At 41.4% G+C, this 13984-nt stretch overlaps 1 protein-coding gene across 1 annotated transcript in view; it reads left to right on the top strand.

The window, feature by feature from the left end:
• LOC119164067 (RNA polymerase II-associated protein 1) overlaps positions 1–13984 on the top strand; it is a 57365-nt gene that overhangs the window by 14626 nt on the left and 28755 nt on the right. Inside the window, exons 11-16 of the mRNA XM_037416175.2 lie at positions 608–742; positions 2281–2350; positions 4216–4322; positions 6133–6188; positions 7733–7834; positions 9355–9580. Coding sequence (XP_037272072.2) covers positions 608–742; positions 2281–2350; positions 4216–4322; positions 6133–6188; positions 7733–7834; positions 9355–9580 — 696 coding nt within the window. The remainder of the gene's footprint in view (positions 1–607; positions 743–2280; positions 2351–4215; positions 4323–6132; positions 6189–7732; positions 7835–9354; positions 9581–13984) is intronic.

Here is a 13984-nt window from a genome sequence, read left to right as displayed (position 1 = left end):
TTACTCTGTTTGATGAATGTAACGAGCGATGATTAGGACTCCCACTTAGGTATCTTTCTGTTTGATAGTTTCTGTTTATCTTACTTACCTGACATGTTTTTTTTTCTTCAATGAATGTGTTGTAATATTTTCATTATGTGCTTTAAGCCTGTAGTAATAATTTGTGTGGGCATATTTACACCCAATGAAAGACCCATACCTATCCATGAAAAATGTACCCCCTCTCCTGCCTTCTCCCATTTAATTTTGCAGACACAGTGCTGCAAAAGAGCATGGTATAGTCATTACTCTGTCATTAGAACAATTGCTGGCGTGGGAAAAACCTTTGGGTCATTATTGTTATAGATCCTAAGGATCCGTGCAGTAATCGTGAGCATAAATAATCATGCTGTGAAGCCACAACTGAAGGCAAAGTTTTTGTACGATCTGTACACCTCCACTTTGGGGTGTCATCTCTTGAGCCATCGGTGTGGTTAACACGCAGGAAAAACACACTGATTGTGAGATAGCAGGATAATACCGACCCGAAAAGAAAGATCAGCATTAGAAGTCCTGCAAATTGACTCCCGGGAACTGATATGGTGATGGTCCGTGTATTCACTGGCAGGCGCTTCTGCGAATGGACCTCTTGCAACGACTGTATTACGTCCTCAAGATGTTTCGGCCTGGAGCCAGCTGTGTTGCATCCGCTCTACTCGTTATGGCAAGGCTGGCAAGGCACTCCACGGAAGCTGCGACAAAGGTGATTCGTGGTGCTGCAGACGGTGCCTTTTCTAAAGATCTTTCACTAGAGCTAGAATATGTTTTTTTGCTGGAATATACACTTCAAGCACGAGGTCGCAACTATGAGCCTTTATCAAAGAGGATGAGGCTAATATGAAAAGCACATGGAAGTTACTGCAAAAAAAAAAAACAATTTGTTGTGAATTGTCTTGAGGTGAATTGTTGCAGTTTGCAAAGCAATCAGTGTAACGAGGCAGTAGTGCAATAGTGTACTTGTATTGTTTTATTTAAAGCTGTGCAAGTAGCATAATTTTGGGTGCAAAGCAAATTAAAGCATTAAAGTGTCGGATCAAACACTTTAAATCGAGTCAAACATTTTAAAACCGAGTCAAACATTTTAAAAATATTTCTTGAATATCCCTAGAATGTTTTTCAAAGAGTTCAAAGTGAAATTGCAGAAAAAAAAATTGGAGAGCATTCTAAAGCATACCGTTACGGAGATACAGCATGAAAGTGTTTCTTTTGGCTGAAGCACAGCTGGGACAGTGGTTCATAGTTGTCTTATCAAGAATATACTATGCAGTGGCCGAATCCTATTTACGTGCATTAATTTGGTGCAGCCAAAGTGTTGTTGCCAACGGCATGTTACATGCCACATGTTACAGGCGAGGATGCTATTTCCTCAACATCTCCACGTCTTTAAACTTCTGTTGAAGCCCAAGCGATGCCAAGGACAAGGGGGGGCTTTCTCCGAATCTGTAGTTGCCAATTTGCCTCAAAGACGTCAATATATGAGAACAACTGAAATTTTGACTGCTAAAAATCTTTGACGTCATCTGGTTTCGTGAACCTCCTGCCGAAACTTAAGGTTGAAAACAGCATCCATTGAGCCCCCACGTCTGCTGCGTCTATTATGTGTATATGTTGTAACCAACGTTTTCTCAACTATAGCAGAGACTGGAAGGCAGCTTTGCCACAATATGGAGATGTGATGAAGGTGAAGCATATGAAAAAAAAATTTGAAGAGGTCATTTTTAATAATAATAATAATTTTTATTTGCACAAAAATATGAGTCCTCTGGTGACATGCATAGCTAGACAGAAAGAAAAAATTCTTACGCACATCTGCTAGCCTGTCATCGGATGTTGTATTTGTCTTTAAAAAGTTTGACCGTAGCAGAGCCTGAAAAGTAGCTTTGCCGTAACGTAAGAGTGTGAATAGGTGAACATTTAAAAATTTGAAATGGCCACTTCCTGGATGTTCACTGTATTTGTTTTTGGAACAAACATTGAATAGTAAAACTTCATTGTGAATCGAATAGTGAGCACTGTTAGAAAAAAATTCGAAACTTCAAATAATCGCACATTCAAACCTTTAACACATTGCACTTAGAATGAATAGCCAATTAAAATCCAGCAGTTTACTGATGTTGCTGTTACGTGAAGGAATAAGGTTATTATGAGGTGAAAATCTTGTGGCTGTATCCCTATCTTATGTCTCTTTTAAGCATGTATTAACAGCATATGTTGGCACTTATATCTCCTTCATTTGTACAGATCCTAAATCACCCATACCTGATGAACCTTATCTTTGAAGAGTTTTTACCAGAGCACTGGAACTCTCCTGGTGAGTACTGCTGACAGTGCCTTACATTATTGTTTTTATTATAATTATAACTATATACTTGAATATGAATGAAAATATATTGAATTGTGGTTGTTGGGGCTCGCAATGGCGAGCGCCACGTTCTTGGAGTGAACGAACACAGCAGACACGATCGTAATGAGCCAGGCCAACATTCACATTTATTCAACTACTCTTAGAACGACGATATCATCAGCCGAGTCATTATAACATCAATCGTGATCAACACGCTAAGAAATCCTTATACACTACTAAACAACACTCAGCAACATGACAAACAAAACGGTGTCGCAAACGCCTGACTCACCACGTGGGCCCACTGCAGACGGCCCACGGTGCCGTCCACGGCAGACCCACCGCTAGCGGCAACCGTCCGTGCTACCGCCCCACGCCAAAAAAAGACCAGCTTATTTTTTGCGCGCCGCCGTCCAAGCTTCCCGCCAGGCGTCGCCGCCGGCACTGACGTTTTCTAACCATGATGATCATGGTGGCGATAAACGCTCACAAGCGTAATTACCTCTTTGTTGCTTTGATGTCATTCTGTAAAAAAAAATCACATTTTAAGTGTACATATTTTAAAATGTGAATATTACCTGTATATATTGCTTTTTGAAAAGCTATTGTCATGTGCTGGGGAGGCTTAACTAATGGTCTAACTTCTATGGTGATGTCAGCACGTCCATTTTGTTAAGCAAGTGTTTCTTTTCTTTGGGTGCATCTTTGGTATGAGTGGTTGAAGCCTAATGAGCTGTAGCAATGCCTTGGGGAGCAATCGTGGAATAGTTCTATTCCTCTTTTACTCTATGCTTATTGCTGCCATTAGGAGTCTGTGATTGGTTGAAGCGTCGCAAACGGCAATTGGTGGGGAAAAGCATAAAATAAATAAATAGAATCGTGCTGCGAGTGCACCCTTGGTTTGGGCGAATTGCTCCATTGTTAGAGAAAACTTTAAAAGCACGAAACGATGAATATGAAAGTGCGAGTCCTGTTGTATTTGTTTTGTCTTCGTCATATACGCTTTTAATGTTTTCTCTAGGGACTTACAGTTGGGGTATGTCATCAGCTGGCTACCAGCTGTGTGCTATCTGGTTCACGAGACAAGCCTTTGGGCAAACTATAGTATGACAGTGTTAGCACTTTAAGAGTGACAGTACAGATTTTCCTGTTGTGTTGTAGGCTCCAGTATTTTGAATCAGCTTTCTAAGTTGATCAGAATATCACTTGGAGATTTCAGAATGCCATAACTTATTAAAAACCACATTTTATAGACATTTTAGACGACCTGCTTGCTCTCTTGCATGGTTTATTTAATTTATTTTTTATTTATAAACTTCAGGAATTAACGACATGCCAACATGTTATGCCAAGCACTCGGGCTTGCAAACGTTATCAAATGCTTCAAGTACTAGGTGTAGTTGAAGGTAGCTCATATTTACCAGCTGGATGTTGCTTTCTAACTTATGATGATTAATTGATTTTAGTCTTGGACTGAGCTTAAGCTGCTCGAAGTAAACGTTAGTTCCAGCTGCTCATAGTAAACGTTACAGCTTTTTCATCGAGTGACTTGATCTCTCACCTCGGCCAATCAATACGCAAGAATCAGATGTAAAAATTTTGTGTTTTTATTTGCCCAGATGAGAAATGCAATTAAAAGATGATTCCATCTTAAATCTTTACTATTGCTCTAATCAAAGCCTGGTGTTAGTTTTTAATACAATGAGTAATAACCTACAGTAGACGGTTTGCGCTGTCAAGCACTTTCTTCGTCTACCATGCAGCACCAGCCAGCTCAATCAAGCACTTTGTTAGAGTAATAACTCATACTGCAATTGCCGATTCTATTGCAGCTGTCATCAAGGGCAAGATTGCAGAAGCCTACGGGAACCCAATGTGGCCAGCTCTCGAGTTGGTTCGAACGATTGCTGCTGCTGGAAAAGAACTGGCAGACACGCTGGTGAGGCTTGGCGTTTTTCGAGTACTATAATTTCAATTGGATCCACGGGAAGCACAAATTTAAATAAGACAAACTATAAGCCAAGAAGATTCTTGAAAATATTGCCAACAACCTAAGGCACATTTTTGTGCTGCACCGTGAAGGGGCTCATCAGGAGAGGAAAGGAGCTTATTCTAGTTGTAGGTGGGTGTTAGCATTCGAACAGGGATCCACCATTGCAATGAAATGCCGTATTTACTCGCATAATAGGTGCACCCCCTGTTTCGTCGCGAGAAACCATATTATTTTGTTTTCCCACTTTATAGGCACACCCCGAAGTTGGCTATTATCAGTAGTTCTGTACCGTATTTGCGCGGTTGCAATTCGACGCCCTCTTACATTAAATGAAGCGAGAGAAAAAAAATGCAGCCACAATGCTGTGCCAGCTCCGCAAACTTGCCGAGTGAGCAAGGAGGGCGTTTGCTAGGGTGTCGGAGTAGCCTTTGCACTGGGCGCCGGCATGGCTCCAGCCGCTAGCCTGGCCGCGCGCGCTCTGCATGGAACGTGCGATCGCATCCTTATAAAATTGCGCATTGAGTTTCCTGTCAGGTAAAGCGTTGTCATTAGCGCACTTCTTATCCCGTCTGCAAATTTGAAAGCTTTTGAAAGCAACACGGATCTTTCGGTGTTAATTTTGGGAAATTTGAATGCGAACCACGTAGCATGCTTCGATTCTCAGAGATGCGAGACTGCATGGTTAAGGAGTTTTGCGCTAGTGTAGCTCATGAAGAAGGTTGTTTCAGCTGTATTGCGGATATTTGTGACATCGGCGACGTACGTTATCAATGGTCTATACGGTCGACGGAAATGAAACTTTAGGAAATTCCCGAACTTGGAGCCAGTTTTCTGGAAAAGAAAGTGCGCCTATTATGCGAGTGAATACGGTAATTCAGGTGCATTTAAGCAATTTCTGCATTAATGTGACAAGCTAATAGCAACTTTCTTTATTGTTTCTAGAACAAAGCATTAGCAACCACAAGCTTTTCCCTGTCTGCATATATTGCCTTTAAGGTCTGAAAAAGAAAATGAGTTCAAGCACATTTTGCTGATATCTGTTGAGTATTCTCTTGTCTACCAACAATGCCAGCTCTGCCTGCGGAAGTTTAACTCCTGCCGATGGCAAAACGTGACTGTAAATAAGGCAATTTATTGCAGTGTTTTTCAAATAATTTCATTACAATACACTCAAACCTCATTATAATGAAGTTGCATCTTAGACAAAATCGAGTTCATTATATCCACAAATTCGTTATAAAGGCATATTCCTAACACTACTTCATCTATTTCAAAATGTCTTTGTTTACTTCATTATAACCAATATTTTGTTATATATGCATTCATTATATCGAGGTGTGAGTTAGTTATTGCCTTAACGAGGCAAAATACAGCGGCGTTCCTAACACTACTTCATCTATTTCAAAATGTCTTCGTTTACTTCGTTATAACCAATATTTTGTTATATTTGCATTCATTATATCGAGGTGTGAGTTAGTTATTGCCTTAACCAGGCAAAATACAGCGGCGTTACTGATGAGGCCTCTGTGTGGTATCGGTCATGAAACCAGGCTTTTGTACTATTTCTTAAAATGTGCGATGTAAAGTCATGTTTGATCATATTAACAGGAAATGGTGCTTGCGAAGTAGATTGCTGGTCTGCTAGTCAAGCAACTGCATGCCCCAATCAGAAATCAGTCTCAGTTTTAATTTAATGTCTGTGTCACAAACGTGCGCGTGTTGGATCTCGTGTGATTCTTTCCCGGTGCACTCGCAGATGCAGAGGCACAGACTGGGACAGTGCTTGGCTGCTTACTTGGCTTTAGAGCCGAGGTGGGTGTCCTTTGCTACCATTCTTGCCAGAGCATGCGGTTTGTTAATTTTATGTTCGTTGCAGTGGACCTACTAATACCAGTTTAATATTGCAAGTGACAGGTAGAAAGCCTAACGTAATTAGTCACGCAAAAAAAAATAAAGCCCTAAGCACACTTTTTAACTCAAAATTTTAGTGATATCGCTGACGGAGGACATTGCTGTGAACATTTTTGTATTTCTTCATTGATTTTGATGAGTCCTGCTCAGTTGATGTAGGTTTCTGTGCTGGTTTCAAACATGCAAGTATTTCTCTAATTTAGTTGTTGAATTTAGTTGTATTTAGTTGTTTAAAAAATATAAAATATGGTGTGCCTTTAGGCAAGGAGATTTGCTCTGAACTGAGTTACAAAATAAATTAGAATATCGCGATAATCCGGAATTGGAAATGTTCGACATAATGTAGCTTTTTGTTTGAATGGACTTGGAACATTCATTTTTGCTCTGTGGCATGCGGTTCTGATTCCAGATTATTGCGATATGTTTTTTGCTTCATAACTCTATCAATTCAGAAAGAATCTTGGTGCCCAGAAGGCACTTGAGATATTTTGTGCTTTGAAAACTGCACATTAGACTAGAAAAAATAATCATATTTGAAATCAGCTTACAAATGTACATAAACTCTACATGTTTCATCGAAATTCATTTAGAAACTTGAAAAATATTTTAAAGTTTCGTGTTCCCGATCAAACTCAACCTGCCAATGATGACCACTATTTTAGCATGGATTGTTTAATCTCGAGAAATCAGCGGCCACAGCTGTTCTGCACCCACTTTCACAAGAAGCTTGCCGCAGCTTAATTATGGCCACAATAATTTTTCTAGTGTCATAAAAAGCAGCAGCATCGGCTGACATGCTTGTGAAAAAAAATAAGAAGAACAAGAAATGCACAGCGGCCATCACCTATTTATGCTCTGGCAATCACTTCCTGTTTTTACAGTGTACTAAAAAATTACCTTTGAGATCGCTTTTCAGTACTGAAGTTGTTGTTTCCAGATTTTCGGTAAATTTCATCACCACTTATGGTTGAACTTGCATATATTGAATTTAAAGGGGATCACAAAATAGTACTATGTATAGGTAATTCGATATCTAAGGTAGTATTTCATATATAGAAGAAATTTCAGGGAAATTTTACAATTGTTTGATATGCACAATAATTTGTTACATGTGGGCTCAATATACACGGATTTGTCTGTCGTGTTCTCATGCTGCTTGAGGACTCAACTGCAATATCATAAAGTTTAAATGCTTTAACTGCACCAAGTGCTCTTCAATTTTTCTGGCTTGTTGTGGTGGACGCAGCAGATAACAGTCAGTGCAAATAATTTATGCATTGTGGCCCTAAGCAGCTGGCGTTCTTTCCACTCAGTGATGTGCGATCTCTTTCATCTTCCCACAGCATTTGCAGGCTTCATGAAATATAGTCGAACCTGTTGTATGGTTTGAGAACATGTAAGTGAACATTGCACACTTGTCTTTTCTTTTTTTCTCATGCTTGCAGTGCCAGCCAATTGCCGACCACGGACTGCCTCAACCTGGCCCTGGAAGCGTTGAGGACGTGGCGCATTCTTCTCACTTATGGTTTGGGGGGAGATTTGTGCGTGTGAGCATTGCAATACCACTTCCATTTTATTTTTTTCGCTTGTTCCTGTGCAGCAGTACGGAGTAATATAAACATTTCTTTGTAGGTTTGATTCTTCAATTGATTAATTACTTCATTTTCCTGACTCAATGGAGTGAGGGGGTTTATAGGTACAAAACGGGTGCAATAGTTTCAGGTACAGGATTATTGGGGAACTTGCAAAGCAATGAGCTTTAAGGCAGAAACCGCCAAGAGAGACAGAGAAAGGTTAAGGGAAACGCGGGGAGTTTAACCAGAAGACTTTCAGTTTACTATCTCGCACCAGGGATGTGTAAGGGAGAATAGGTAGTCAATTAAGAAATAGAAGAATAAAAAGTAACAAAAAGCTCTCAAAAAATAAAAAACTTACATACACACTCAAGAACACGAATGTCATAGCAATTTAGCACGTCCCGTTGATCGCAGGAACTTCGGCAACGGCTTCGTTGCTCTCTGGTTGGAAGCTGGAACGTTTCGGCACTCCGTAATTGATGGTTCGAACAGTAGCCGGTCATCAAGACGTGCTAATATGGCTGAGAGCTGCGGTGTTTGGGGGTTGCTTTGTGAGAAAATAGGGTATACTATATTTTACAGCAATTCATTGTGATTACGATGTGCTTCGAGATGAGTATGTTCCAACTAGGACATGCCATGGTTTCCTTGCTGCCACGGAAACACCTCACAAAATGAAGTTCACATATGGGTATCTCAAAAATCAGGCACTTCATGATTTTCTAGACGTGTTAATGCTGCGAGGAAGCAATACGGCAGCTGGAATTTAGATGAGCTATAAGCTGCCTTACTACGCTCAAACCTCATTATAACAAAGTGGCACCTTACACTAAATTAAGTTTGTTAAAGTTGAAAATTCGTTATAAAGGTATATTCTTAACACTGTACCTATTGCAAGACTATTCTTAATTTACTTTGTTATAACAGATATTTTGTTATATCCTTGTTCGTTATACCAAAGTTTGAGTTACTTCCTGTTACATTCATGCCTCCTTAGCCTTCACTTCATTGCCAAGATGAGCTATCCATGCGCATAGCGAAATCCAAATTAATTTGTCTGTGGAGAGAACACGTCACTGAAAGAAGCAGTGGGGCACTTTTGTATTCGTAATTTGTTTTTTCTATGGTTAAACCTTCTTGAAGGATTTGTGCAGGCGTACAGGGACAAAAATGAGAGACACTAACGGGCCCATTTAAAGATGGGGATGCGAGTTTTAGGTGAAAAAATAGGGTATACTATATTTTACAGCAATTCATTTTGATTACGATGTACTTTTACTTCGAGATGAATATGTTTCAACTAGGTTGAACAGCAGTTTTGTTTAGGCTAAACCTTGTAGACACTAACATGAGCGTGAGGCATGTTTTCTATCATCCCTTGACGTGGAACGTTTTGAGGTGTAACATGTTGAGAAGGAACAATCTTCTAATATATTAAAAAGCAAGCAATATTCTATTCTCTGAATTATAAATTGCTTTCTCTGTTCCAGGGATCTGTACTCTGTGATAGCAAGGAGGTTGCAGTTGTTCTCAGCCCTTGACTTGGACGGCGTGCCCTTTGACCTCGAGTACGGTGCCCATCTTCTTCACTGCCTGGCCTTGTTACCCACAGACACCGCGAGGTCTTGCCTGGCTGGCCTGGGTGTTGCACTGAACATGGTGTCCAAGCGTTGGCTTACTCTCCTTGCTAGGGCAACCGATTTTCGTTCAGTCCAGGTATGTCCTGGCCCCTGCCGGTATGGAAATATTCTGTATGCCGTTCCAATAATTCTATACGTTAGCTTACGGAGTGTATGTGCTTTCTGTGAGACTCTTACGGAAACATATGGAATTATTGGAATGGCATACGAAATGTTTCAGTGGGGAAGTGTCAAGTGGGGACGTAAATTGCAGTCAGACAAATGAAGTACCAACACTGCTCTTGTACGTATGCAGTCGGTGGCAGCTGTTAATTATTGGTACAAAGCAACTTAAAGGGAAATGGTGTGTTTACTCTAGAGATCTTCATCAATGAAAGCTTCTAGTTGTGGTGTCATTTGTACTCAAGCAAGAAGGGACAGCACACAGCTGTGCAAATTAATAGAAAAGTGTTTATTGTACAGTATATATAGCGAGCCAGTTTGCATAGTTGTACAATCAATGAAGCACACTAATGTAACACCTCGTGAAATCGAAGAAGTTTGACTCGCGATGCCGGGGTTTCGTGCGTGTAATGTTTGCCTCTGCCAGAGACCCGTGGTCTGGTCTGCCAGAGACCAGAGACCAGTAGATTTCGTGAATGAAATTTACTGTTCTTGGGAACGGAAGATGACCGTGACACAGTTCTGCAGAGCGCTTTGATGAGTGCACGATGACATAAATCCCAAGCTAAAGAGTTGGTGCCAACGCACGAATACTTGTTCTGTGTCTCTCTTTGCCGCACATTTAGACAGCCCTCACTATGGCTAAAACCATCTGAGAAAACCGGATTTTTTTGCTGATGGGAGCGCTATGTAGAGAAGGCAGTCTTGGGGAAAGTGAGATAGCCAAGTGTATCCACAAAGTCTAAACACCGTTAAATCTGTTAAAATAACATTTTTCATAGCTTCCTTGTATTTAAAACTGTGCATTTGAATGTTGTAATTGAAAATATAAATGTGGCTTGCAACTTAATTTGCTTGATTAACATTGTACTCATTAATCAATACTGTACCTCAATATATTATCTTTGCAATGGATCTACAACTAGCCTAATCGGGTGTGGATCCAGATGCAGGGATGCAACAGCTGTGTCAATTGCGTCACTTTGATACAATTCTCTATTCATGCACCAAGCTGCGCCAAAACCATGAAACTTCCCGAAATGATGCCACACTGCGCCAAAGTACCTGACCAGCCTCAAAATATTCGTTGTGCTAATTTCAGCTAACCCAGCTACTGCATGCTAGGAACTAAACCAGAAGCGTATGAACTCAACGGGCTGCGAACGACGGCATTGCCGCCGACCACGGTAGTTGCCATAGCAACGGCACATGTGATAAATATCTGGTGCCATTGCCAGGCCAACGGGCACTTACTTTATCGCCATTTACTTTCTCTAATCCAGCCATGATGACGCTTCAGTTGAAAGCTTATATGAAGACGTGGAATCGGCAATGAATAAGGTAAAAACACAGTATACTATAGTGATGGGCGACATTAATGCAAAGGTAGGGAAGAAGCAGGCTGGAGACCAGGCAGTAGGAGATTATGGCATCGGTACTAGAAACGCCAGAGGAGAGCTACTAGTAGAATTCGCAGAACGCAATAATTTACGGATTTTGAATACCTTCTACCGAAAACGAGAAAACCGCAAGTGGACATAGAGGAGCCCTAATGGCGAAAATAAGAACGAAATAGACTTTATAATGAGTGTACACCCAGGAATCGTGCAGGATGTGGAAGTGGTTGGCAAAGTACGATGCAGTGACCATAGAATGGTACGGTCTCGAATTCGCCTAGACTTGAAGAAAGAACGACAGAAACTGATACGCAAGAAGCCAATCAATGAGCTAGCACTGAGAGGGAAAGTACAGGAATTCAGAGTGTCGCTGCAGAACAGGTACTCGGCTCTTAGTGAGGAAACCAACCTTAGCGTAGATACAATGAATGATAATCTTACGAGTATCATTACGGAGTGCGCAGTGGAAGTCGGAGGCAGGGTAGTTAGACAGGACACTGGCAAGCTTTCCCAGGAAATGAAGAACCTAATTAAGAAGCGTCAAATCATGAAAGTGTCAAGTACAACAGACAAAATAGAACTGGCAGAGCTTTCGAAGTTGATTAATAGACGTAAAGTATGCGATGTAAGAAGGTATAACATGGAGAGAATTGAACACGCTCTGAAAAACGGAGGAAGCGTCAAAGCAGTGAAGAGGAAACTTGGGATAGCCAAAAGTCGGATGTATGCACTAAGGGACAAAGAAGGCAAAGTAACTACCAATATGGATAGGATAGTTAAAATAGCGGAAGAGTTTTACAGAGATCTTTACAGTAGCGGAGACAACCACGACCTTAATACTATAAGAACTAGCAGTAACCCAGATGACAACCCACCAGTAATGATAGAAGAAGTCAGAAAAGCTTTGGAGAGCATGCAAATAGGCAAAGCTGCTGGTGAGGATCAGGTAACATCAGATCTGCTGAAAGATGGAGGACAGATTGTGTTAGAAAAACTAGCCACCCTGTTTACGAGGTGTCTCCTGACGGGAAGAGTACCAGATTCTTGGAAGAACGCTAACATCATCTTAATACATAAGAAAGGAGATGACAAGGACTTGAAGAATTACAGGCCGATCAGCTTGCTCTCTGTAGTATACAAGCTATTTACAAAGGTAATTGCTAACAGAGTAAAGAAAACATTAGAATTCAATCAACCAAAGGAACAAGCAGGATTTCGAACAGGCTACTCAACAATTGACCACATTCATACTATCAACCAGGTAATAGAGAAATCCTCAGAGTATAACCAACCACTATACATAGCCTTCATAGATTACGAGAAGGCGTTTGATTCAGTAGAAATATCAGCCGTCATGCAGACACTGCGGAATCAGGGCGTAGATGAAATATATATAAACATTCTGGAAGAAATCTACAGGGGATCAACTGCTACCATAGTGCTTCATAAAGGAAGCAACAGAATACCAATAAAGAAGGGTGTAAGGCAGGGGGACACAATCTCCCCAATGCTATTCACTGCGTGCTTACAGGACGTTTTCAGAAGCCTAGAATGGGAACAGTTAGGGATAAGAGTTAATGGAGAGTACCTCAGTAACCTGCGCTTCGCCGATGACATTGCATTGCTGAGTAACTCGGGGGATGAATTGCAACTCATGATTACGGAGTTGAACAGGGAGAGCAGAAAGGTGGGTCTTAAAATTAATCTGCAGAAAACAAAAGTAATGTACAACAACCTCGGAATGGAGCAGCGCTTCGAGATAGGTAATAGTGCACTTGAAGTTGTAAAAGACTATGTCTACTTAGGGCAGGTAATAACCGCAGAGCCGACCCGCGAGATTGAAGTAACTAGAAGAATAAGAATGAGGTGGAGCACATTCGACAAGCACTCTCAAATTATGACAGGTAGATTGCCACTATCCCTCAAGAGGAAGGTATATAACAGCTGTATCTTGCCAGTACTTAGCTACGGAGCAGAAACCTGGAGACTTACAAAGAGGGTTCAGCTTAAATTGAGGACAACGCAGCGAGCAATGGAAAGAAAAATGGTAGGTGTAACCTTAAGAGACAAGAAGAGAGCACAGTGGATTAGGGGACAAACGGGGGTTAAGGATATCATAGTTGAAATAAAGAAGAGGAAATGGACGTGGGCCGGGCATGTAGCGTGTAGACAGGATAACCGCTGGTCATTAAGGGTAACTAACTGGATTCCCAGAGGAGGGAAGCGGGTTAGGGGGAGACAGAAGGTTAGGTGGGCAGATGAGATTAAGAAGTTTGCGGGTATAAATTGGCAGCAGCATGCACAGGACCGGGTTAACTGGCCGAACATGGGAGAGGCCTTTGTCCTGCAGTGAACATAGTCAGGCTGATGATGATGATGATGATGACTTTCTCTAATCAAACGTGCCTTGCAAGTGAGCCCAGATGTTGAGCGCTAAACACCTTCGTGAAAAAAAAAAGGGGGGGGCGGGCGGTAGTGGTTCGAAAATTTTTTGGCCTTGTTCTAAACTGTGCAGAAGGTCGTTTAAGCCACCTCTGCTGACCAGTGGTTTGCGGGAAAGCCACCAGTGGTTTAAGCCACCAGTGGTTTGCGGGAAAGCGTTTTGACATTGTGATTGGTCCTAAAGCAGTAGTCACTAGACACAGCACAATTTGTTCAACTACTCATGCGTGTATACGGCGCATAATTGTGAGTACTAATATGGTCGCTGACATCTAAAAAAGTTACTGGCAATCGTTTCGAGTACTGCATGACATTTCTGCAGGGGTGGAAGTTTTGCGCCATTCTGCACCAATCTGACCTGCTGTGCCAAGCTGTGCCTAAACGGCAATTTGCGCAAGCAACGCCAAATTTAGTTGAGTTGTATCATCGACCGAGCAAGACGCGTGGGCTACACAAGGGAGGCAACCGCGTCCATGTTA

Source organism: Rhipicephalus microplus, chromosome 8 (genome assembly GCF_043290135.1).
Source record: "Rhipicephalus microplus isolate Deutch F79 chromosome 8, USDA_Rmic, whole genome shotgun sequence".
Lineage (NCBI taxonomy): Eukaryota > Metazoa > Arthropoda > Arachnida > Ixodida > Ixodidae > Rhipicephalus > Rhipicephalus microplus.
Note: the sequence above shows the minus strand (reverse complement) of the source record. Positions and strands in the feature narration are given on the sequence as shown.